At 43.7% G+C, this 25,535-nt stretch overlaps 1 protein-coding gene across 2 annotated transcripts in view; it reads right to left on the bottom strand.

Moving 5' to 3' along the window:
* Nucleotides 1-242: 242 nt before the first annotated feature.
* Nucleotides 243-25,535, bottom strand: part of ZZEF1 (zinc finger ZZ-type and EF-hand domain containing 1) — a 239,492-nt gene continuing 214,199 nt past the window's right edge. For both annotated transcript variants that reach the window (XM_088447033.1, XM_088447034.1), the window contains exons 53-55: nt 18,409-18,559; nt 15,106-15,177; nt 243-2,870 (exon numbers count right to left, since the gene is read on the bottom strand). In XM_088447033.1, coding sequence (XP_088303159.1) covers nt 2,796-2,870; nt 15,106-15,177; nt 18,409-18,559 — 298 coding nt within the window. In that variant the 3' untranslated portion in view covers nt 243-2,795. The remainder of the gene's footprint in view (nt 2,871-15,105; nt 15,178-18,408; nt 18,560-25,535) is intronic.

Raw genomic sequence — 25,535 nt, 5'->3', positions numbered from 1 at the left:
CCGGAGAGGGAGCGTTAGGGTACGGGTTAGGGTTAGTGCTAGAATACTTACCTATGGGTTTTGGGATGCCGCTGTCGGTATTCTGACCAGCGGCATCCTGACCGCCTGCAATGCATACCCAACAAGTCAAGTACGGTAGACCTTAAACGGCTTATATCCGTTCTGTATATACACAAATATAAAACAAAAACTGTTGCATTCACTTTATTTTATTAGTGATTTTTTTTTTACAATATATTTTCTTAATTTGCACATACGGAGATCATATGTATAACTTTTTTACATGTGAAATTTATAATATACTATATTTTCATCTTTACAACCAAATAGGAAAAGTTTTAACCCCTTAACAAAAAAACAACTTTTTAATGTAAAGCATATATTAGAAATCAATGATAAGTACAGTGTATGTGGGTGTTTACATATTACATTGTACATATTAGGCACATTTTGTTAGCATACCATTAAGCCAGCAGTGTATTATTAAATAGTTATATCCATATCAGAGTAATTGATGTTTCTTACACATCATTGAACAGTCATCTCATGTTGTATCATGTGCTCTATGTAATGGTGAATGTCAGTGTAGGACAAAGCATACGTTACTACCAGTCCAGTGCAATACGAGTGCAAACTCTGCCTGTCCTAGAAGACACGCAAGACCCCATATAATGGCTACACCACAGCAATACCCATTGCAGAGCCGGTTTATTGTTCTCAACATGCACAACAGCCTGTTATAACAAATAACTAAAACATATATCATTTAAACATGTACAAACGTGGATGAAATCAAAGGGAAAAAAAAAAAAAAAAAATATATAGAATTACTACACACTAAAATGAATATGTACCCGTATCCTACACTCAGAGGCTATCTTGTGGGTCACACTAAAACAAAACAAAATGGCTGCCCCCCAGCCATGTAAAGGCAAGGAGGTGTATAGCAAAGGAAACTTCATATATGCTACAAAGGATGACCAAACAAAAGAAACAACATAAGTGGGATGTACCAACATACAAACAATTCTATAGGAAATTAGTTACGGTAATTGATATTGATGTTCATAAAAGATATGAAAGCATTCGAGAAGGCAAAATAAATTACCTATAATATTAGACCTGAGTATGACTTTTAGTGCCATAAAAAAAAATGGGTTATATAGAAAGTAACTCTCAACATTTTATTTAACCAGCTTTAGTGGCTTAAACTTAATGGAAAAACCCCCACAAAAATTAAATTCCAAACAACCTGTTTTGTTTAAAATATTAAATAATTATCTATACTCCTAAACATTAGACCATATGCACAATCATGTCGCACAAAAAGCAACTTGAACTAGGAATTCTGTGACTGGATAATGATTGCACGTGGAGTAAGAGAACACGGATGCATGGAGCCCATATGCCATAATGTGTATTATTTGTTATTAGTGAACTGACAACTCCATGTTCAGCCCAGTGATCAATGATCTGGCTTACGAGCTGCTTTTTTCCTGTATAGTAAATTTAATGCAGCTTGCTCGGTAATGACATGATTACAAAACTTTTCTTTGAGAACAATAAAAGGAAACATTAATTTCTTATGGAAGCCAAATTTCAGGGGGTGTAATTGGGCCGCTTGAAGCTATATGTTTACTGGAAATTGGTTTCCTCATAAACACTTTCCATGCAATAAGCAATTCAAGTATATATCTTAAAAGTGACACACACATACACAGTGTCGCTATTCTATACAGAATAAAAAGGACATGAGCATAAATTGTGTAATGTGTGTGAGCCTAGCCTGTCCTGTACCTTGCAGTGTTACATGCATAGTACTATAAAACAAGTTTTCCTCTACAACAAATATCGGAGACCGATAAAACAAAACTCGTGTGTCCCCATTGCCATGATAGTAAGTTGTCCTCTACGTGTACAGTCATTGGGGTTTGTTGTCATTCACTGCAATATGCTGTACTCATTTTACAGCAAAATATTATTTCAAAGTTAAAAGGACAATATTTCCTTTATTAACATTCAATGTAAAATCAACTTTTGGGAGCATTACTGGTGTCGGCATGCTTTTCCTACAAAGTTACGTTTCTGTAAAAAATGCAAAAAAAGAAACGCACAGTCTCCCTTTTTAGCAGGAACATTTTTTGTAATTCTCAGGTTTAAATCTGTCCACTGATTTAAACATACACACACTACATAACAAATCAGGTCATGACATCTAATGGCTACAATAATAATGAAACGATTGTGGTCTGAAATGTCTGTCCAAAGTGTACTAACATATACTGTAGACATTTGGGAACATCAAGGAAAACTAGAACAAAAGGTTTTGTTGCCCACAGCAACCAGATGTTTGTAATTTTTCCAGCACGGATTAGGAAATGAGCAGGTACCGATTGGTTGCTTTGAGTAATGTCACCATTTCCCTTTGTATTTTCTTAAAATGCTCTGGTGTGTATCCCCAAAACAATTTCTTTTTTGTAGAGTCTTCATGTCAAGTTTGGATTACCAGCCTATTACAGACGGCTGGGTGAAAATACAATTCTTCAGCATTCAAAGCTTTGTATTAAGTAATTAAAGTAAACAGGTTTCCCAAGGTCTAATAATTGTCACTTTCCTTACTGTAAATGCTGTTTTAAGTCCATGTGTGATAAGAGGCAGGTGCAAGGTCTTCAATCCATTATTCTTACGAAATCTGCTCCTGGAGGGCCTCAAAAACATTGATGGAAAAACCCACACAGCATGCACACTCAGCTGTAATTAGAATCCAGGCTAAATGGCAAGTATCCACCTTACAATCAAGCATTCCACGCACTTGTCGATTTGTTTGGATAGTTGATGGCAAAACTTGTAGCAGCAATGTTTCTCAGCGCCTGTAAATGGCAAAGAACATAAATACAGTTAAAAAATGTGTTCCGCTTTGGGGATAAAAAGTTATGGTAGCCTTACCACTGATAACTCGTTCTTCGAGGTCCATAGTGTCCACAGGGATACCATGAGGATAATGTGGTTAGAGTGATCCAGGCACCAAACAGTTAATGCTTTCAGCTCCCAGGATGCCTCTGGTCCTCCTCCACATATACCCCTCCTCTGGCCATATGCATTCAGTTTTGTAAACAAGCCGAAGGCAGGAGTAGGGCGCCATGCATCTCGCGCCACACACTATGCCTTGAGTCGCGCCACACAATGTTTCGTAAAACAAAACAGCGTAGCAATGGAAAAAAGTCATAACATATAATACAATTTTTTGTCCACCAGGTGTCACTTTTCCTAAACTACACGGCTCATGTGTCTGATTTCCAATGCATTTTCTGTATCACCGCTCGATGATTGATTGACAGAAGCAGTGATTCGGTACACTATAGTACAGCGTTTTCCTCATGGAATCAGGCCTGTAGAAGAATGTCTAATAAAGTTTTAAATCATTAAGTGTGTGAGTCCTGTACTTTTTTATATAAATATTTCACACGCATGCACAGCTTCTAATGGGGCAGGATAAATATTCACTAATGCTCCCCAACCACCATTGGCTTCTGTTCAATGCCGCCGAACTCAATACATTGTCCACAACACAAGTTCTGTCATTTATACAGGTATCGGTGTTGACCAAAAAGACGCACTCACAGCATTGCATATAGACAGAGCAACTGAAGTTCAGTATTTATATCAAAGCCAACTGAGCTCAATACATTGTCCATGACTTCATACCACCTGGCATTTCTATGTTACTTTATGCCACTGTACTGCTGATGCACTGTGCGCTCAAGAAAGTGGTGTACGGCGCTCCATACAGTACCCACGTAGCGCCCTGCTAGTCGCGCTATGGCGTTTAGAGTCTCATAATACTGCGCATGCCCAGTGGAGCCGATCGGGTGTGACACAGTGCATCCGCTCCATACACCAAGCAGCGCCCTGCTAGTCGCGCTATGTTGTGGCGTATGGAGTCTGATAGTACTGCACATGCCCAGTTGAGCCGGTCAGGAGTCACACACAGTGCATCAGGTCCCTTCCCCCAAAGCAAGCAAGAGCCTTTCATTACCAAAATAAAGGATGCTTTGTTAGCCATTTAAGCAGTCAGCTCAAGGTCTGCCCTTGTGTCCTGTTTCACTCCCCATCAGCTCCACTGGGCATGTGCAGTACTAAGACTCAATACGCCACAACATAGCGTGACTAGCAGGGTGCTACATCGTGTACTGGAGCGCCGCACACCACTTTCTTGAGCACACAGTACATCAGCAGTACAGTTGCATAAAGTCACATAGAAATGCCAGGTGGTATGAAGTTGTGGACAATGTATTGAGTTAATTAGGCTTTGATAACAATACAGAACTTCAATTGCTCAGTTTTTATGCAATGCTGGGAGTGCATCGTTTTGGTCAACACAGATACTTGTATAAAAACTCACACACCACCTAGTGATTTCTTTTTAATCCTGAAATGAAGATTTAAAAAAAAAAAAAAACAACTGTGGTAATATGACAATATAAACAATATTTACATTAGCAGCAAATTAGTTCACATTAGTGCATCACAAGTCTAAAATGCTGATTCATATACTGTAGTATAGTAATGTACACAGTAAAAGGGATGCAAATAGTTTTTTGTTTTTTAAAAAAAAAACAGTACTGTAGATAAATTGCTTTACCTTATCCCAACCCAAGCGCTTCTCACATGTGTAGGCTACGTAACTTGTAACTGCAGGGCTGGCTATGCACTTCCCCCACCACAGAAATAAAATTCCTGATTACAGCGTACGTCACTGTGTTTACCTTCCCCCCATACTCTGTAGGTATCTTGGTACTCAGCACCATCCCGTGCTCCCCCACCAGCCCTTCCCTCACTGCGCCCTCCACCTACTCTACAGTAAGCTTAAAAGATTAACGGCAGTGGATGGATGGAGTGCACTAGGATTCAGTAGCTGGATGTGTAATCCTTCTTGGTCTAGTGGAAGAGCAGAGGTTTTAAATTGCAGTGGACCAGCGTTCAATTCCCACCACAGACAGTTATTGCGGCTCCACTGGGCATGCGCCGGAGATTCCAGTCGCCAACGTGCCGACAGTGCTGCAATTGTGCAATGCTAGGAGTGTGTCGTTTTGGTCAAATGACAGAACTCACACACCACCACGTCCTGTAGTGAAGTAAAAAAAAAAAAGTCCCTTACCAGGTCTCAAAACCATGACGCCAATGCTTGCATTGTGTCACCCATACCACTAGCCCATACACACCAGCCACATCGAAAGCCGCACCTGTTGTGTACAGCACTGGGTCACTCCTGGCCGGTTCCACTGGGCATACACAGTACTATGAGACTCTAAATGCCATAGCGCGACTGGCAAGGCGCTACATGGGTAATGTATGGAGCGCCGTACACTGCTTTTTTGAGCACACAGTGCATCAGCAGTACAGTGGCATAAAGTGGCATAGAAATGCCAGGTGGTATGAAGTTGTGGACAATGTATTGAGTTCAGTTGGCTTTGATATAAATACTGAACTTCAATTGCTCGGTCTTTATGAAATGCTGGGAGTGCGTCTTTTTGGTCAACACAGATACCTGTATAAATGACATAACTCACACACCAAGTGATTTATTTTTTAATCCTGTAGTGAAGATTAAAAAAAAAATAAAAAAAAAAATTGTTCTTTTCCAGGACAAGCACTTTACAAGTTGCTCACCAAACCACTAACCCACACACGCTAGCCGTATCAAGAATCGCACCTGTCGTGTATGTGATGTGACGTCTGCGAATTACAGCAGGCAATGTCTACAATTTCAATAGCAGGCTCATCCGTGTGCACTCCACCCACCCGCTGCAGTTTTTAATAATAAAAAAAGGCATCTTCCTTTCAAAATATTATACTAGTACATATATACAAAGTATCCCACCATTAGAGAATAATTCATCAAGAGCTTATGTGATATTAAAAAGATAGGTTGTGTGAACATGCAATATGCAAATACACTGCGTGAATGTGATATCCATCCAATTTAACAGTATGGTATTCAGTACAAAATACATAAGTGTAGCACTCGCCACCCAGCGGATAAGCGGTGTATTACATGCCGTAGCGTATCTTTCATTGTAGAATACCAGGTACGCCAAAGTACAGCCATCATGTAACATTCCATGGCGCGACACAGAGGCCTGAGTGGTGCGCTATGAGCTGGGCCCATCTTTAACGCTTATTTTCTTCTTCAGGTTCCATAGGGATACCATGGGGATGTCCTAAAGCAGATCCCCTAAGGGTGGGGATGCTCCTGAGCAGAAAGGAGAACTCATCGCCCAAAGGAAGCATCCTGAGAGGCAAAAGAATCAAAGGCGTAGAACCTGAGTGTGAACAGAAGACCACGTGGCTGCCTTGCATAATTGCTCAACAGAGGCACCACGACTAAACGCCCATGATGGCCCTACAGACCAAGTAGAGTGTGCTGTCACAGTGTTTGGAACAGGGAAATAAGCCTGTGTATATACCTGAGAGATAGTCATATGAAACCATCTAGCCAGAGTCTGTTTGTTAGCTGGCCATCCTCGTTTGTGAAAACCATATAACACAAAAACTATCCGATTTTCCAAAAGAGTTTGTACGCTCCACATAGATACGGAGAGCATGAACTACATCCAGGAAATCTTCACCTACAGAAAGATCTGAAGCCTGAAAAGCTGGAACCACAATTTCTTCATTCATATGAAAACAGGACACTACCTTAGGAAGGTAACCATCCCTTGTACGAAGAACAGCTCTATCCTGGTGAAAAATAAAAAATGGTGAGTGACAAGAGAGCGCTGCCAAGTCAGAGACTCTGCGTGCAGAAAAATAGGTAGAAGAAAAAGTATCTTCACTGTCAACCATTTGAAGTCTACAGAGTCCAGAGGTTTAAATGGAGGAGCTTGTAGCCCCTTGAGAACCAAAGACAAATCCCACGGTGCTACCGATTGGAAATAAGGAGGATGAGCTCGGAGAACCCCCTGAAAAAAATTCTAACATCTGGTAAAGAGGCAATCTTTCTCTGGAACCAGACTGACAGTGCAGGAACCTGCAGTCTCAAAGTGGCCAGGCGGAGACCAAGGTCTACTCCAGCCTGGAGAAAAGCTAGTAATGGAGAAACCCTAAACACCTTAGGGTCAAATTTTCTGTGGGAACACCACTGACCAAAAGAATGCCGAACTCTGTAATAGATGTGGGCAGAGGAAGGCTTTTGTTCCCTAAGAATCATTTGAATCAGAGCTGGAGAAACCCTTGGCTTTTAAGAAGGAAGACTCAAGAGCCACGCCATCAAAGGCAGGCGAGGTAAGTCCGGATGCAGGCAGGGACCCTGCGCTAACAGGTCCAGCCATAGAGGAAGAGGATACGGACTGTCTATGGATTAATTCCGTATGTCGGTGACCCAATGACGTCTGAGCCAAGCAGGAGCTGGTAGTATTACTGTTCCGCCTCCCTGCTTGAATTTCCTGAGAACCCTTGGGAAGAGGGAAATCGGATGAAAGAGATACGCCAGCTTGAAGTCCAATCTTACTGCGGGTGCATTTGCGAAGGCTGCTGAGGGATCTCTGGTCCTGGACCCGTACCTGGGGGACCTTGTGGTTGCGATGTGATGCCATGAGGTCTATGTCTGGTAGGCCCCATGTGTTCACCAGGAGTTGAAAAATCCCCGGATGGACAGACCACTCTCCGTCGTGTATGTCCTGATGACTTAGGAAGTCCAGTTCCCAATTGAGGACTCCCGGGATGAATATTGCAGAGATCGCCAAAAGATGACGTTCTGCCCAAATCAGAATGTTTGTGACTTCCCACATGGTTGCCTGACTTTGCGTACCTAATTATTAAGATAGGCTACTGTGGTCGCGTTGTCGGACTGGATCTGGACCGGCCTGCCCTGGAGCAGGTCCTGTGCCACGATGAGTGCTTCGTATACTGCTTGAAGCTCCAGAATGTTTATGGGCAGATGACTTTCTTGATTTGTCCATCTTCCCTGAAAGGCGTACATTTAGAATAGGACAATGAGACCCATTCGGTTTCTGAACCAAAAATAGATTGGAATAATAACCCCTTCCTTGCTGCAACACAGGAACTGGGATTATTACCCTTGCCTGCAGCAGGGAGTAAATGGCCTCCTGAAGCGCAAAGGCCTTGATCGCATCTGATGGGGGATGTGTACATAAAAACTTCTGGGGAGGATGCATACCCAAGAGACCACTTCTCGGACCCAGGCGTCTGTTGTTTGATACCAGTAATCCGCAAATTGAAGTAGTCGGCCTCCCACCCTGGGATCCCCCAGGAGGTAGCCCTCGCCATCAGGCAGAAGGGTTTATCGTCCAGCTTAGAAGCTTAGACTTTAGTTTGTCGCCTGGTTGACCTGCGAAAACTAGACTGTATCTTTGCTCGTCCCTGTTGACGAAAGGACCGAAAAAAAACTGCCTAGCCTTTAATGTAGCCGTAGATGGCAGACCTGCAGATTTTGAAGCTGCCAGAGTAGCTATTATCTTATCTAACTCTGCCACAAAAAGTATATTTTCATAAAAGGTAAGGATTCCAGAGCCTTCTTGGACCTTCTTGGACCCTGTATCAGCTTAATCAAAAGGACCCTACGAGCCACCAGAGAGGATGCTAATGCTTTAGAAGCTAATAGTCCCACATCTATTGCAGCTCCTTCCAAATAGGAAGCTGCTACCCGGATGTGGGAGATATATGTGAGCTGTTTTATGGTAGCATCTGGTAGAGAATTCTCCAATGTCCCCCGTCCATTCTTCAACCACTTTGGCTACCCAAGCCCCAGCCATAGCTGGACGAGTAACAGCTCCAGATGATAAATATATTGCCTTAAGACATGTTTCAATTTTCCTATCTCTAGGATCCTTAAGAAGAATAGGCAACGTAGCATTCCTGACTAAGTGTGTCATATGAGCATCCACAGTAGGAGGGATTTCCCACTTAGTACATTCAGAAGCTAGGAAAGGATACGATGATGCTAATCTTTCAGTAATATAAAACAGTTTTTCTGGGTTACCCCATGCCTCTTCCATAAGTTCTGTGAGCTGCTCGGAGTTAGGAAACTCAGCTTTTACCACCTTCTGGTGTTTAAACACTGGAGCCTTCTTACTAGGAGCTGGTTCATCATCCTGTATATCTAGGATTGATTTGACCGCCCTCACCAAAGAAGGAACATCCACTGTAGAAGGATGGTCCTTCTCTGCCAAGCTAGACCCCAAATAAGAACCCTGCGCATCATCTGATTCCTCCGATGATGCGTCTGAATCCATATGCTGAACAGACCGATAAAAAGATAACTTACGTGAAGGCGCCTTAGTGACTACTGGAGTGCTTGCAACAACTGACTGATTTGAGTGGGCATAAGCATCCATCCAGGAAGGATGTATAGGAGGGGCAAACATAGCATGCTGGGGGTACCCAATACAAGGAGGCAGTGTGGGAGTAGCCATACGATCCACAAACTGCTTCATTACCTGAAACAAGGACGACATCCAAGATGGATTCTGTACAGGGCTGGTATACTGGACTGGTGAGGTAACAGACAGCACACAAACCAACCTTTATAAAGTCCTGAGAGGACAAGCCCGCCAAACAGGATCTATATGAAACCAGCACAGGGGCCTCCCTTTACTTTTTGACATATCAATTATAAAGGTTACAATGCAAAATAATGTACTGTGACAGCCTTCACAAACAACAAGTAAATGTGAAGTATAAAGAAATAAAACCCATACACCTGCAACAGAGGGATGAGGAGAAAAACAGTGATCGTTATAACAGACAGTCAGAAATAAAAGGCAGTATCAACACAGCACCGAGCAAACAAAGAGTCACATACAATGCAAATGCAAATTAGTTGCAATGGGCTCTGAATCAACTACTCAAAACACGATGCTTGGTAGGATATATAGCACTATATACCTGACCCATTGGAGAGATATACAGGGAGACTGACCCAAAACCTCCTGAGACCAACAGCGCATTGATAGTGGACTGTGAGCGTCTCATATACACGAGGCGGGTAGGAGGAGTGACCCAGACACGCAAAAACCTTTAAAGGAACTGCGTCTGGGTCAGGGGAGGAGCTGCCGGGGGAGAGCCTACCTCCCCTAAGCTGCATCAACCAGCCAGATATGCTGGTCTCCTGGCAGCAGAAGCGTCTGCTGCCGAACCCCGGCATCATATAAGGCACCGGTGGTCTAGTGAGACAACGGACGCTTCGGGCCCTCACTGCAGCGGCTTCCGGTGAGTCTTTGGCGCCGGAAGCAAGGACTGCCATGCACGATTCCCCTTAAGTGAGGAATTGCCTTACCTCAGAGCTCCGTGCATCCGGTTGCAGTCCGGGCCCCAGCATCGCTGATAGCTAGCTCTGCCGTGACCCACCGAAATCACCAGAGATGTTATTGGTGTTGCGGCACGGGGGAGGTAGACTGAGTCGCAGTGCATGTGTCTTAATTCAGATGCTCAGCACTGCTAACTCAAAAACATAGAAAATAAAATAAAACATAAAATACAAGCTTAGGACTGCCTGAGCAGAACTCCTGTATCAACAGTGCGTCTAAATCCTGCCACACCAAATGAACAACTGAATGCCTGTGGCCAGGGGCGGGGTATATGTGGAGGAGGACCAGAGGCATCCAGGGAGCTGAAAGCTTTAACAGTTTGGTGCCTGGATCACTCCAACCACATTATCCCCAAGGCATCCCTGTGGAACCCTATGGAACCTGAAGAAGGAAAAAATACAACACACAAAACAATTGTGCATCAGTACACACTGACTGTAACTGTATTTAGAACAGGATGCCTTTTTGACTTGAACTACAAATCAAAATGTACTCTCATACAGACAGACTCCTTGATCTGTTGCAAAGGTTAGAGGAAGGTCAATGGCATGAAGTAATAAAAACAATATACACACCTATTATACAAAAACAAGTGCATATGATTTGCAGATAATTTGGTGCAGGATTACATAGGGAGTCTAGCCATTAATAACACTTACCAGTAAAATCCCTTTCTCCGATTTTTTTGGGGGGACACAGGAAACACTGTGGTATACACAGTGGTGTGTGGAGGTAAAATGAATGATTTGAACATGGCTCCACCTACTCCATGCCCCACCAAACCTCAATTAAGTTTAACCAAGCCCAAGAAAGGGATAGAGGAAAAGAAAGTAGGAAAACGACCCCCCAAATTAGTGCCAAACATGTCACAACAGACAACCGAATGATGTGCGCTCTCCCTCTCATGGCCATGTGCTCTTTGTGCGCCCCCGATGCTTAATATAAGCCACAGCCATGGCGTTGTCCAACGAGACCTTCACCAGGCACTCCTTGCACATGCTGCTGAGCTGCCAACAAGGTGTTGAAGATCGTCCGGAGTTCCAGGGCTTTTATGGGCAGCAATACCTTATTATAGGACCAAACGCCTTGAAACTGGAACTGGAGAACCATAGCTCCCCAGGCCCTGAGACTGGCATCCCTGGTTACCAGAGTCCAGTCCCAAATTGTGAATGGACGACTGGTGCTGAGATGTTTGGATTTGTGCTACCAGACGAGACGAGGGGAGGATGTCGCTATAGGTATTCTGATACCAGAAATTTGCAGTTCCATGTCCACGATCACCAAATGCGGGGACTCAATTTGAATTTTTGGAACCAAAAGCGAATGTTCAGAGATTTAGAATGAACAGCTCCGAGTAGGACTGGTTTTGGTACCACAAAAAGATTTCAATAGAAACCCTTTGACTTCTGACCCACTGGAAAAGGGACTACCACACCGGAGGTAATGGGGTTCCAGGATCACGTTTTTGACACGATGAGCCAAAATGTAATAAGGTGAGAGTTTAGAAAATGTGAGAGAGTTTTAAACTTGCCCAATGTAAGAGTCCGCGAACATGCAAACCAGCATGTTTTTAGACTGAAAAAACGAACGATTTAAATGCTAATCCAGATGGTTTCCCATTTTGAAGATAAAACTTGACCAATGTGAGAGTTTACTGCTATAAACGCTCACATTTTTTTAAACTCTTACTCTATTACATTTGGCCCGATGCCTGAAGATCTGTGGAAAAGTACCTCCGATGTGAAGGCCCAGAAATTCTATCTTCTACCCCATTGAGAAGATAATCCTTACCTAGGCATCAGAACAGGTCTTAAACTAGATCTGTTGAAACTGAAGACGCCATCCCACTATAGGATAACCCATCATGCGGAAAGCTTTTCTGAAGGCCTAACATCAGGATGGTAAGACAGCAAAGACTGACTGCCTTTAGATTTACCACCCCTGGCAGAAGACAACTGATCCCTGGAACCTTGAAAATGCAACTTAACAGAAAGGTTGAAGAGAATGAAAGGATCCCCAGAAGAAGCTTTGGGTTTTGGAGCAGAAGAAGACAGTAGAAAGGAACTCCTATCCCCCGCAGTCAGAGCAATAATTTTTTTCCAGCTCAGGCCTGAACAGAACCTCCCCTGAAAAAGGTAGAGCCTGCCAAATGACCATTTAAGTTCTGTATCCACCTGCAACCAAGGGGCACTATGAGCAGTAATAGTGGAATCAAAACTTTAGAACAGACCAGAGTCAATAGCAGCATCACCCAGGCTGATATGCTCAACCAACGGAAGCAGATCCGTCCTAGGTGTACCAGAGCGTTGACCTGCTAGCAGGTCTCCCCATTTTTAAACAGCTGTATTTACTCAAATTGATTTCAGTGAAGATTCGTATTCGCTCTGAACGGTCCCTGGGAGAGGTCGAGTCGGGCACCAGAATAGTAGTCTTCTTTGACAACCTGGCAATAGAAGGATCCACCAAAAGACTCAATTAGATCTATCTGCAGCCATCAGAGAAAAGAAATGGAAGAATAAGAGCCTAGAAATCTGGAACTTGTCATCCGAATGCACCCACACTGTGGATTGCGGATCCTCCAAATGATGAGAAGATGGAATGGTAACAAGCTGTTATGTTTCCTATTGAATCACGGCCCCCTGGACATCAGCAGGATCATCTGCAACCGAAGATAGATCCAGGTGCAAATCCTCCAGATGATCATCATCACTCTGAGATGAACACTCCCAAGACTGAAGGATACCGGGAAGTCTCCCCTTTTGATTATCACTCTGTCAAGACATGGACCCTGGAGGAAGGGTCATGTAGACTTTCTAGGGAGGTAGAGACATATACCAACCTTTGCACCAAACAGGCAAAACCCTGATCCCAAGGAGGCTCAATAGACTGGGAAGACTCGAAAACAGATGGACCTTCAGGAACTCACTCAGAGGAGGGACCTCATGAGGATCCTGCAATCTGAGGGGGCACAGCAGAGCCCAAAGGGCCAGGGATAAAGGTGCCTGACTGCCTGCTAGCAGTCAATTGCTGCAACAGTTCTGAAATTGTCCAGACAAGCATCTTCATCCAAGTCGGCATGCACACAGACAGGAATGCACCCACAAGTGCCGTGCCTCTCTGAAACTTTCAACAGGCAAATACTTGTTCTACAGCCCTGCTCTAATCAGGGAGCAACACCGCAGAATTGCAGTTCTAAGATCTAATGCTGTAAAGGAAGGGAAACAATCAAAGAGGTGCAATAGGTAACTGACACTGAAGCAACCTGGCGCAGACACAAGAGCAGCACAAGTACAATATGAGTGCAGCAATGACAAACAAAATTACAGAGGAGCACACACAGCAGAGCCATTTGACAGTAAATAGTTTTAAAGATAAAAAAATCTGGTAGAGACTGATTGTGCCTAGTAAGTGTAATTGTAAACCGGATATAAAAGGAGAGACAAGAGAGGCAGCCCACTTTCAGTGTCCCTTCAGAAGAGTCACAGCACTCCGGCAGATCCAGTGTCCAGAACAGTCTCAGCAGGATCTGCTACTGGCGGGAATTCCAGCAGGCAGTGTGCAGACAGACGCGTGCTCTGGAGGAGAGAGGAGCAGTCTCCATCTCCTGGGCTGTCAGGCAGATTCTCCGACAAAGTGCTCTATGGGGGCAGCTAAACTACAATAGCTGCCACTCAAGCAGCTGTTAAGCCCTGCCCCTGTTACTCTCTCTGTCTGGGAAAATGGGCAATTCCCGGACAAACTATCATGGGATGGGAGCACACTCGGGCTTCTATGCCGATCTGTCCCCTTCCACACAAGGACAGATCCTACTTAGTCGCCACTGTCAAACCTCCAGTGCGTGACAGAGCTGCAGTGTCCAATGACACTGCACTCAGGAAGCCAGGACATATACCTGTGGCGGTAGTGGCTGGTCCCTTCCAGAGGTACCCATGTAGCGTGCAGACCACAGTCTATACCCCAGTGCATCAAGTGTCCCCCAGTGGATGAAGGAGAAATGTTTATTCAATATGCAGCACTGTCATATCTACAGAAACATCTGGCAATCAGATGATTATCGTAATTTACAGGAGAAAACATTAATCGTTTCTATAGGGCAGAACAAAAGGCCTTATTTCAGTGATGGTTCGTCTGTGCCTGGTTCCTGGCTGCTTTTCTTGCACTAGCGGTTTTCACTCTAGAGAAAAACTGCCAGGAAAAAACAAGATTTAAAAGTGTTTGTCATGATGGTGTTTTGATCGATCATGCAAATTTTCTGCATTTAAAGGACCACAACAAGGCTCAATTTTTTTTTCCTTTAAGGAGAGGGAATGTTGACAATAATTAAAGAACAAGAAGAAAACCTTGCGCTTATCTCTTCATTTCTACTGAATTTCAGTCATTTTACTCCCACACATACAAATTATCTGTTCGTGAAAACCTTTCAAAAAAGTTAGCGGCTTGTCGATTACGGTCTCTTCTGTGTGGTATCTCTAAACTGTGTGCCGATCTCTTATTCCTCTCCTCTCTCTGCACAGTTTTCTATGTTACTGCAGATCTGTTAAACATTTGTTCCAGTGTGTTTTTATATTTATTTTTGATTCACACTGGGGTATATTTATTAATTTGCGCGTTTTCAAAGCAGCACGAGGTGGACCATGATGACAATTCACTGGAGAAGTGACTGGAATCTGGGAAGATAGACCAGTCTAAAACTCGTGTGTATCCTGGAATTGCGGAAGAGTAGGCAAGTGTGCCCTTATGCAGTGATAACAACAAAATAGCAATATGCAGAGCTTACCTGTTCTGTGTAATGGCTGATTTGTTCATCCATGGTTAAACTAATTAAATAATCTTGTAAGCACCCAATATCCTGCAGTGACAAAAAGAGGAGACTTGAAAAAAAATATATCTCAAACCACTTCAGGATTGTTTGTGAGTGAATTCAGTTCATTTGATATTTAAAGACTAACTAGACAGATTATATTTCTGTAAAACTACTGAAATATTATTTTCAGATATTTTAAAGCACACCAATCACCAGTTTAGTGTTTGTATTTCTGCCATATTATTCCTATTGTCAATGGCTCCAATATAGAAATGGGAAGGAGGAGATGATGGAAAATAAAAATAGCTAGGCCACACACATCCAAATGAAGTCACAAAAATTTTTTTACAATTTTTTTTAATAAAGGTCAAAATTAAGTTTGAGGGGAGATTTTTCTGCCATATATTAGAACTAAAATAAATTGAATGTAAATCCTTAATAAAACTATTTTTCATAATTTTACACAAAAAGGGGTGTCCACCAAACACCAGGAAGCTACAGAACAGCAACCGTGAAAATAAACAATTTGGCCTTCAGGGATGACCGTTCTTCCTGACTACGCATTACCGTTAGGTACCCCATTCAAAGTGTTTACCAATAGAGAAAATTGACAAACTGGCCTCTCAGATCCTAAATGAGGACAAATGCTTAGTGGCACTGGGAATGTGCTACAGCACCAACTAAAAAAACAAATCTGGCTGCTATGGAGAAGATTATGGCCTGCCTGAAATATAAAACCCATAATTACCTACAGACCCAGGGACTCTGGTTACTACATAATATGTTTACCCTGGAAAGTGTTCTCAACCTAGAGCTCTCTGACTTTTTCCTATAAACCAGAGGTTTGCAAACTCTGTTATTACAGGTCACGTTTTAAGGATATCCGTACTTGAGCACAGGTGACTTAATTAATTTGATTTAACCATCTGGACTCCAGCATGGATATCCTTAAAACCTGGACTGTAATGGCAGAGTTTGGGAACCTCTGCTATAAAGTATAATGTGGCATACTTACACTTCTACATAAATCGCTAGTGACTATTGCTGGCATACATCTTTTCCCAATCACCCAATTTAACCACAGTTGGCTTCCTACACTCTGAGTCCATAATGTAGACAATTTGCTTTATTGCTTCTGAACCCATACAGGGTGTTCTAATACACAAAAGTACTTGTTATATACAAAGTCGAGTCACAGTATTATGACCACCTCCTGCATTTGATGTCGGTAGCGCATAGCCTATGAAGTATGTCGCGTACGCTGGCTTGGTGGGTATATAAGGTGTGCCATAGGCCGTCTGAACACATATCACTCATTGCTGTCGTGGGTAAAAGGGGCGATTTATCCAAGTTGCAAAAAGTGATGATTATTGGCTTTCGGGCCAAGGTTGGCAGTATTTCTGAAACAGCGCAGTTTGTGAACTGTTCGCGTGCTGCTGTGGTGAAGGTGTATCGTGACTGGACAAACACCATGTGCCATTGATGTGAGAGGTGAACGTTGGCTATGAAGGTGCGCGAGGGCCAACCGACAGGCACCTTCGAGCAGCTCACCGTCAAAATTAACCTGGGGGCTACCAGAAGTGTGTCTAAAACTACAGTTCAGCGAACCTGGGGCTCCGAAGCAAACGGATGGTCACTGCACCTATGCTAACGAAGGTGCATCGGCAGAAAAGGCTTCAATTTTCACGCTTGTATTGGAATTGGGCCTCCGCTGATTGGCAAAGGGTTGCCTTCTCTGATGAGTCACGTTTTCTGCTTCATCAACGGATGGACTCTAGTGTGTCAGGCGAGAAACATCAGAGAACAAACACCCTGCAACCATTGCTGGAAGAACACAAGCTGGTGGTGGCAGCGTTATGGTCTGGGTAATGTTTTCATGGCATTCTCTGGGTCCACTCATCCATGTGGCAGGCACTCCCAACCAATTTGGTTATGAATCCATCCTTGCAGAGCACGTACACCAATACATGCTGATTGTCTTCCTTGAGGCGGATAGGATCTTCCAGCAAGACATTGCGACATGTCACACGGATAGAAATGTCCGACAGTGGTTGGACGAGCACGACCAAGACATCCAAGTACTTCCCTGGCCTACTTATTCCCCGGACTTGAACCCAACTGAGCATCTGTGGTACTACCACGATCATTGTGCTCACTCTATGGATACTCCACCACGCACCCTCGAGCAGCTGTGGAATGCACTGCAGTCAGCATGGCTCCAGGTACCTGTGCCAACCTATCAGCACCTTATCGAGTCACTCCCAGCCCATCTAGCTGCTGTCCATGCTGCACATGGCGGTTACTCTGGCGGTCATAATAATGTGACTCGACTGTCACACATGCATGCATATTTTTCATCCACATTCAATAAAGACTGACAATCCCTTAAATCCTGCAACGATTCGAGGTTTATTCCCCATCTTCAGGCAGTCAATACTACCGCTGCTTCATGATATGTGTTTGCCTTTTGAGTATGCACAGTGGCATTTGCAACAGTGTGGAGAGAGCCGGCTATTGGAATGTGTAATCATATACAGTCGTGGTATACCCCGGCACCTCTGTATACCTTGACAAAGGGACGTTGTATATTAAATGCCGGAGTTCCGATAGATATATATATATATATATATATATACATATACACACACACATATATATATGTACACACACACACACATATATATATATATACACATACACACACAGTACATACATACATATATATACACACACACACACAAGTTATAAATTTATTTGTACAATTCTTTAATGTCTACAATAACATACTGGACATATTTCCTAAATATCGGGAGTCAAATACATTTAGTTTATTGTGGATTTAAAAATGTCACAATATTTTCAAGGTTACATCTTGCCAACATTATCTCCACATCTGGGATTATGGCTCATGGCTTGACTAATCAGTTTCTGATGGTTATTCAAAGCAGGCAGGGGCAAGCATCAAGTGCTGGGTTTACATGGGGAACATTTCATTTATTATCATTTACTTTTATCGTGCCAGCGCCTACTATGCTTACAAATTACACCTTAATGTCTCAAATAGAATCTACGTACATTTATGTATGCAATAAAAAATAAGCATATAAAAAACTATTTGGATACGTAGTGTATATTCACCTGTTTTTCATAAAACTAAGCTATTTCTTAGCAAAAAGGTTCACAGTCTTGGTAAAACCTTCCCAAAATACCTTCTGTGTACGCAGTTTTATGTGAGGAGAACAGCATCACTTTAAATAATATTCATGGCATACTTACATTTGCACGGTTCTCTGCAATGAAAAACAGTTCAGTGAGTGCTCTATGTAAGGGGAGAAGAACACCTGAGATAGTTGCTTCTTGGCAAGCAGTGTTTTCCATATACACGAAAACTGGCCATAGCGGCTTTAACAGCTTCAGGTCACAATCTCTATGCAGAGACAAATACAATAAAAAGAAATGAAAATTAGCTATTGAACGATTAAAAACATTATTATTTCTAATATTTATTTATACAGCGCCAGTATATTTTTAAGTGCTTTACAACTGGCTGTGATTTAGGGGTCTAGTTACTAAGCAGTGTTAGGAGACAGAGTGAAAAGTGATAAGGTGCCAGCTAATCAGCTCCCAACTGTCATTTCTCAAACACAGCCTGTGAGATGACAGTTGGGAGCTGATTGGCTGGCACCTTATCACTTTTCACTCTGTCTCCTAACACTGCTTAGTAAATAGACCCCTTAACCTTATACCCTGCAATGCTTAAAAGGAGAGGTCCAGTATCGTTAATATGTTTGACTCGGCACATGGGAAGTAATTGCTAGCTCATGCAGGTTGTTAGGATAGAAAGGAGTAGACAAAACAAATAATGAAAGGTATAGAAATATATATATAAAAAAAAATTAATTATGGTAGACTTACTTTGATAACTCCTTCTCTTCAAGGCTCATAGGATCCACAGGGATACCATGGGGGATAATGTGGTTGGAGAGATCCAGGCACCAAACAGTTAAAGCTTTCAGCTCCCAGGATGCCTCGGGTCCTCCTCCATATATACCCTGCCCCTAGTCACAAGCCTTACACAAGATGAGGGCATCGTGACCAAAATAAGAATTACCCATGCAGCCTGGTGCGCCAGGGTGGGTGCCCTGTGGATCTCAAAGTAAAAGGAGTTATCAAGGTAAGTCTACCATAACCCTAATTTTATTCTTCAGGGTCCATAGGGTTCCACAGGGATACCATGGGGATGTCCTTAAAAAGTTCCCCTAGGGTGGGGGACGCTCCTGAGCAGAAAGGAGAACTCGAGGAACAAAGTATTAAAGGCGAAGAAAAGTGTGGACAGAAGACCACTTGGCTGCCTTACACAACTGTTCAGCAGAAGCCCAGGATGGCCCTACAGACAGTAGAATGTGCTGTCACCGTGCTTGGGACAGGGAAATCAGCCTGTGTGTACACCTAAGAGATAGTCATGCATAGATATCTAGCCAAAAGTCTGCTTATTAGCTGGCCATCCTTGTTTGTGAACACCATATAATACAAACAGAGCATCTGATTTTCTAACAGTGTTTGTGCACTCCACATAGATCTGGAGAGCATGAACTACATCCAGGGAGGCTTCACCTACAGAAAGATCTGGAGCCTGAAAAGCTGGAACTATCATTTCTTCATTCACATGAAAACGGGACACTACCTTAGGAAGGTAACCCTCCCCTGTACGAAGAACAGCTTTACCCTGGTAAAAAAGCAAAAATGGGGAGCGACAAGAGAGCACTGCCAAATCAGAGACTCTGCATGCGGAAGAGATAGCGAGGAGAAAAAGCGTCTTCGCTGTCAACCATTTCAAATCCACAGAACCCAGGGGTTCAAACGGGGGAGCTTGTAGCCCCCCAAGAACCAAAAAGACAAATCCCACGGTGTTACCGGTGGAACAAAAGGAGGCTGAACTCGCAGAAAAAAAATTCTAATATCTGGTAATGAGGCAATCGTCCTCTGGAACCAGACTGAGAATGCAGAAACTTTCAAAAGTCTTGGCGACTTACAAAATCTGCTTCCCAATTGAGTACTCCTGGTATGAATGTTGCTGAGATGGCCAGAAGATGACGTTCTGCCCAAATCAGAATCTTTGTCACTTCTTTCATGGCTGCATAACTTCTCGTGCCTCCCTGATGATTGAGGTAGGCCACTGTAGTTGCGTTGTCGGACTGGATTTGGAACGGCCTGCCCTGGAGCAGGTCCCGTGCCCTGACAAATGCTTTGTATACTGCTCGCAGATCCAGAATGTTTATGGGCAGATGACTTACTTGATCTGTCCTTTTCTCGAAGGGGGTGTGGACCTGTCACTGTCCCCCATCCGCGAAGACTGGCGTCCGTGGTGCGAAACACCGTATTTGGAATCCAGAATGGGCACCTTTGTTCAGATGATCCTTTTTCAGCCGCCACAGGAGGGAGTAATGAACCTCTTTCTTAGATGACACTGTCCGTTCCACCTGGAGAGAATCAACTTTTGCAGAGGGCTTGCATGGAACTGAGCATACGCCAACATGTCAAAGGTGGATACCATTGATCCCAGGAGCTGCATAGCTAACAGAATGGATACCCTTCGCTTGTGTAGCAGCTTGCATATTCACAATGATAGGGCTGCAATCTTGTTCTCTGGCAGAAACACTCTTTGTGCCCAAGAATCCAGAGGAGCTCCCAGATGTACCATCTGCTGTGTTGGAGAAAGTGATGATTTCTTCCAATTGATGATCCAGCCGTGCTTTTGTAAGCAGGCTATAGTCAGATGAAGATGGTTTTGTAAAACATCCGGAGTCTGCACCAATATCAGAAGGTCGTCCAGATATGGTAGTATTCTGACTCCCCGATGCCTGAGGAGCCCCAGACAGGACAAAAGGTATTGCCTGAAATTGGTAATGTTGCTGAAGGACAGCAAATCATAAAAATTGTTGGTGGGATGATATAATAGGAACATGCAGATATGCATCCTGAATGTCCAGGGAAACCATATAATCCCCAGGCTCCATTGCCAAAATAATTGACCGGAGAGTTTCCATACGAAACTTGGGAACATGGATAAACCTGTTGAGGGTTTTTAGATTTAGAATAGGGCGATGAGCCCCATTCGGTTTCTGAACTGTGAATAGATTGGAATAACCACCCCTTCCTTGTTTCGACACAGGAACCGCGATTATTCCCCCATTTGCAGCAGGGAGTGAATGGCTTCCTGAAGGGCTTTGACCACATCTGATGGAGGATCTGTGCAAGAAAACTTCTGGGGAGGATGCCTCCTGAAAGTGAGGGCATACCACTGAGAGACCAGTTTTTGGACTCAGGCATCTGTTGTTGTCTGACGTCAGTAATCTGCAAACTGGAGAAGTCGGCCTCCCACCCTGGGTACCCCCAGGAGGAGGCCCGTGCCATCAGGCTGAGGGTTTGTCTTCAGGTTTAAAAGCTGAACGTCTTGCCGGCCCAGACCTGTTTGTTTGTCGCCTTGTAGTCTTGCAAAAAGTACACTGCGTAGAGGAAGACTGTTCCCTTGCTTGTCCCTGAGGAGGAAAGGACCGCAAAAGAAACCTGCCTAGACTTTATTGTAGCCGTAGATGGCAGATCTGCTGACTTTGAAGCCGCCAGAGTAGTTATTATTTTACCTAACTCTGCTCCAAAATGTACTTTTCCATAGAAAGGTAAGACTTTCAGAGCGTTCTTTGATCCTGTATCAGCTTTCCAGGATCTTAACCCAAAGGGCCCTGCTTGCCAGTATTGAAGCTGCTGATGCCTTAGAAGCTAAAATTCCAGCATCTACTGCAGCTCTTTCCAGATAGGAAGCCACTTCTAATATATGGGATATATACATCATCTGTTCCCCTGAGACCAACAGCTACAGCAGCGCACTGATAGTGGACAGTGAGCATCTCATATATACGTGGAGGGTAGGCAGAGCAACCCAGACGCGCGAAACCCTTTGTAGAGACTGTGTCTGAGTCGGGGGAGGAGCTGCCAGGGGAGCGCCTACCTCCCCTAAGCTGCATCAACCAGCCGGGTACGCCGCCCTCATAGCAGCAGATTTGCATCTGCTGTCGATCCCCGGCATCAGTCAATAAGGCACTGGCGGTCTAGTGTGGACGTGGATGCTCCCGGGCCCTGTCTGCAGCAGCTCCCGATGCGTCTCCAGTGCTGGAAGCAAGGACTGCCATTCGCGATTCCCAGTAAGCGAGGAATTGCCTTACCTGACATCTCCGTGCGTCCAGTTGCAGTCCGGGTCCCAGCATCGCTGATAGTAAGCTCATCCGAGTCGCAGTACATGCATATTAATTCAGAAGCTTAGTACTGCCAACCCAAAAACATAGGAAAAAAAAATAAAACATTAAATAAAAGCTTAGTACTGCCTGAGCAGTCCCCTGTTACAAAGGTGCAGCTTAATCCTGCAGCACCAAATGAACAACAGAAGGCCTGTTGCTAGAAGGGTATATATGGAGGAGGACCCAAGGCATCCTGAAAGCTTTAACTGTTTGTAGCCTTAATATCTCCAAACACATATTCCCCCCCATGGTATCCCTGTGGATCCCTATGGACCCTGAAGAAGAAATAACAGTTCTTTATCTTTGGATTACAGGTTGAGTCTCCCATATCCAAATACGGAATATTTTTAGCATGACTGAGAAAGTGAAACCTTTGCTTTTTGATGGTTCAATGTACACAAACTAAAGCACAAAATTATTAAAATACAGTATAAAATAACAGTCAGGCTGTGTGTATAGGGTGTATATGAAACATAAATGAATTTCATGTATGTACACAAACTTTGTTTGATGCACAAAATTATTAAAAATATTGTATAAAATGACCTGCAGGCTGTCTGTATAAGGTGTATATAGAACATAAATGCATTCTGTGTTGAGATTTGGGTCCCATTCCCAAGACATTTCATTATGGTATGCAATTATTCCAAAATACGGAATATTCTGTTATCCAAAATACCCCTGGTCCCAAGCATTTTGGATATGGGAGACTCAACCTGTACTGATATTTACTTTATAGAAAAAAAAAAACCTGTAGATTCAACTGATAACCTTTTAGAATAGAGGTTCCTAAACGCGGTCTTCAAGGCACCCCAACAGTTCAGGTTGTAGAAGTATCCATGGTTGAGCACAGGTGGTTAAATCAATTTGACTGAGGTACTAATTACTGTAGGTCACCTGTGCTCAACCATGGATATCTCTTAAACATGCACTGTTGGGGAGCCTTGAGGACAGAGTTTGGGAACTTCTGTATTAGACGTTACATTAATTATATTCTAATTAATGGTAAAGATAACTGATGTTTCATTTACAGTTGTGGCATGCACACTGTTAACTAAATAGACCTTTATGGTGTATATACAGACCAGTTCAAAACTACTTGTGTGCTAGTAAGATGGTTTCCACATAGTTTCTTTGGGTTAGCATTGATGTCTACATTACTAGGTTACAGGACCTGTGAATCTGGCATTCAGATGCGTCCTCCTATATCTAGCCTCAATACGCCACAAGGCAAGATTTGCCTGACATGAGTGAGCTGCCAGCAGACTCTCACGGTATCTGGGGCGCCGAGAGGGGCTTTTTAGAGTGACTACAGCAAAGATGTACAAGAACAAATCTGTAGTTCTACAAAATGTGAGATACTTAGGCTGTCGGGGAAATCCAAGTAAACCAGGCCAATAAAAAAAAAAAACTAAGGAAGGGAGTAATCATCTGTTCCAAAAAAAACCAGACACACTATATTGTACCCCTATAGCCTTTGAGAAAAGCATTTCCCTTTTACTCCATTAACAGGGAGTAGGGCAATATAGAAAGTTGGATGTCTCAAAAGTGGTAGAGTACGGGATGCTAATGCTCGGGATTCCGGCGACCAGAATCCCGACTCCAGCATCCCGACAGGGTTAGGATATCAATACCTATCGGCGAGTATTCTAACCCTCCCGTCTCCCTACCCCGAAGCATAAACCTAATCCTCCTCCCCAGTGCCTAACCCTAATTCTAACCCTCCCCATAACCCCCAGTACTTACAGTCGGGATGCCCGCGTCGGAATTCTGACAGGTGTCAGGATATCGGTGCAGGTATTCTAAGTGCCGGCATCCCGACTGTCAGGATTATAACTACATCCAGCCTCAAAGCACTCCACAATCAGAGGAGAATGCCAAATAATAAACAGCTGCCTGGATGGCATTTCACAGGAGTGCTATCTGAAGATGGAAATTTGTCTTTTAGAAAATTTATGTAGATGACCCCTCAGCAAACTATATATAGCAAAGCCTCATGACATACCAAACAAAAGAACCAGGCACTCTGGCTAAGTGTGCTGTCAACGCAGAGGGAACAAGTAGTCACATATTAAAACTGCCAGACTGCAGTCTGAAACCACTAGATCTACTGGTAATGCATACATGAAAGTAAAAACACGTTGTGGAGCACATTCCGAAAGGGGATATTTGGTATATCTATTAATGGCATGGAGTAGACAAGAGTCACAGAAGCAAAAACATGTTCCTACCACTTCTGCTCCTCTTAGGTACTAGCTTGTAGCCTGAAAGACTTAGGGCCTGATTCAGAGCTGGACGCTCTGAACAAGCGCCCACTCTGAATCAGGGCGTTTTTTTTTTGCGTCCTCCTGGACGCTCGCATAGCTGTGGGTTACTACCCACAGCTTATGCGAGCGTCCATGATGATGGTCGCGATGGTCGCGACCATCGGGCTTGCAACGAGACCCTGCGGTAGGGTCTCGCTGCCGCAAGCCCTGGTGTGATTTTGGCTCTATCAGAGTGATGTCAGTGGGGCCGGACCCTGACGGTAGAACGCCTCCGTCTGGGCAGCCACGCCCACCAAAGGGGGCATGCTGTCACTCACCATCGACAGCACGCCCCCTTTGGAGCGAGACCCCGAGCTACGGCTTGCCCGTCACTCGCCGGGTCTCGCACATGCGCACGACGGAGCAGCCTCTGTCGTGCGCATGCGCATTTGGGTACCATCGACCAGTTTGCGAGCGTCCTGCGCTCGTGAGCAGGTCTGAATGAGACCCTTAAACCCATCTTAAATATTTGTGTTATGTATGGAAGGCCATTAGTTTGTCTCTTTAGGTTGCTATGCCCCTTTAGGCTGCAATGTGAGACCTCATAAATTTGTACCATAGCATTTTGATGTCATAAGAGCAAAAGGAGTAATAGTAGCATAAATGAACTTTTTGAGCTTTTCTGAGGAAAGAACCATACTAATGCACAGCATTCTTGATAGATCACTTCTAGACTGAAGAGGGCATTCCCTGAATGAGGTAGCAAACAGTTAACATGTGGAAGTATTCTCCTGCAAGATTTGAGATGCATATCACCATCAAAACTACCGTGGGATCTAGCCTCCATCCTGATGGAATCAAAGGT

This window comes from Taudactylus pleione, unplaced genomic scaffold (genome assembly GCF_031769625.1).
Source record: "Taudactylus pleione unplaced genomic scaffold, aTauple2 ptg000411l, whole genome shotgun sequence".
Classification (NCBI taxonomy): domain Eukaryota; kingdom Metazoa; phylum Chordata; class Amphibia; order Anura; family Myobatrachidae; genus Taudactylus; species Taudactylus pleione.
This window is presented reverse-complemented; position numbering and strand designations above follow the sequence as displayed.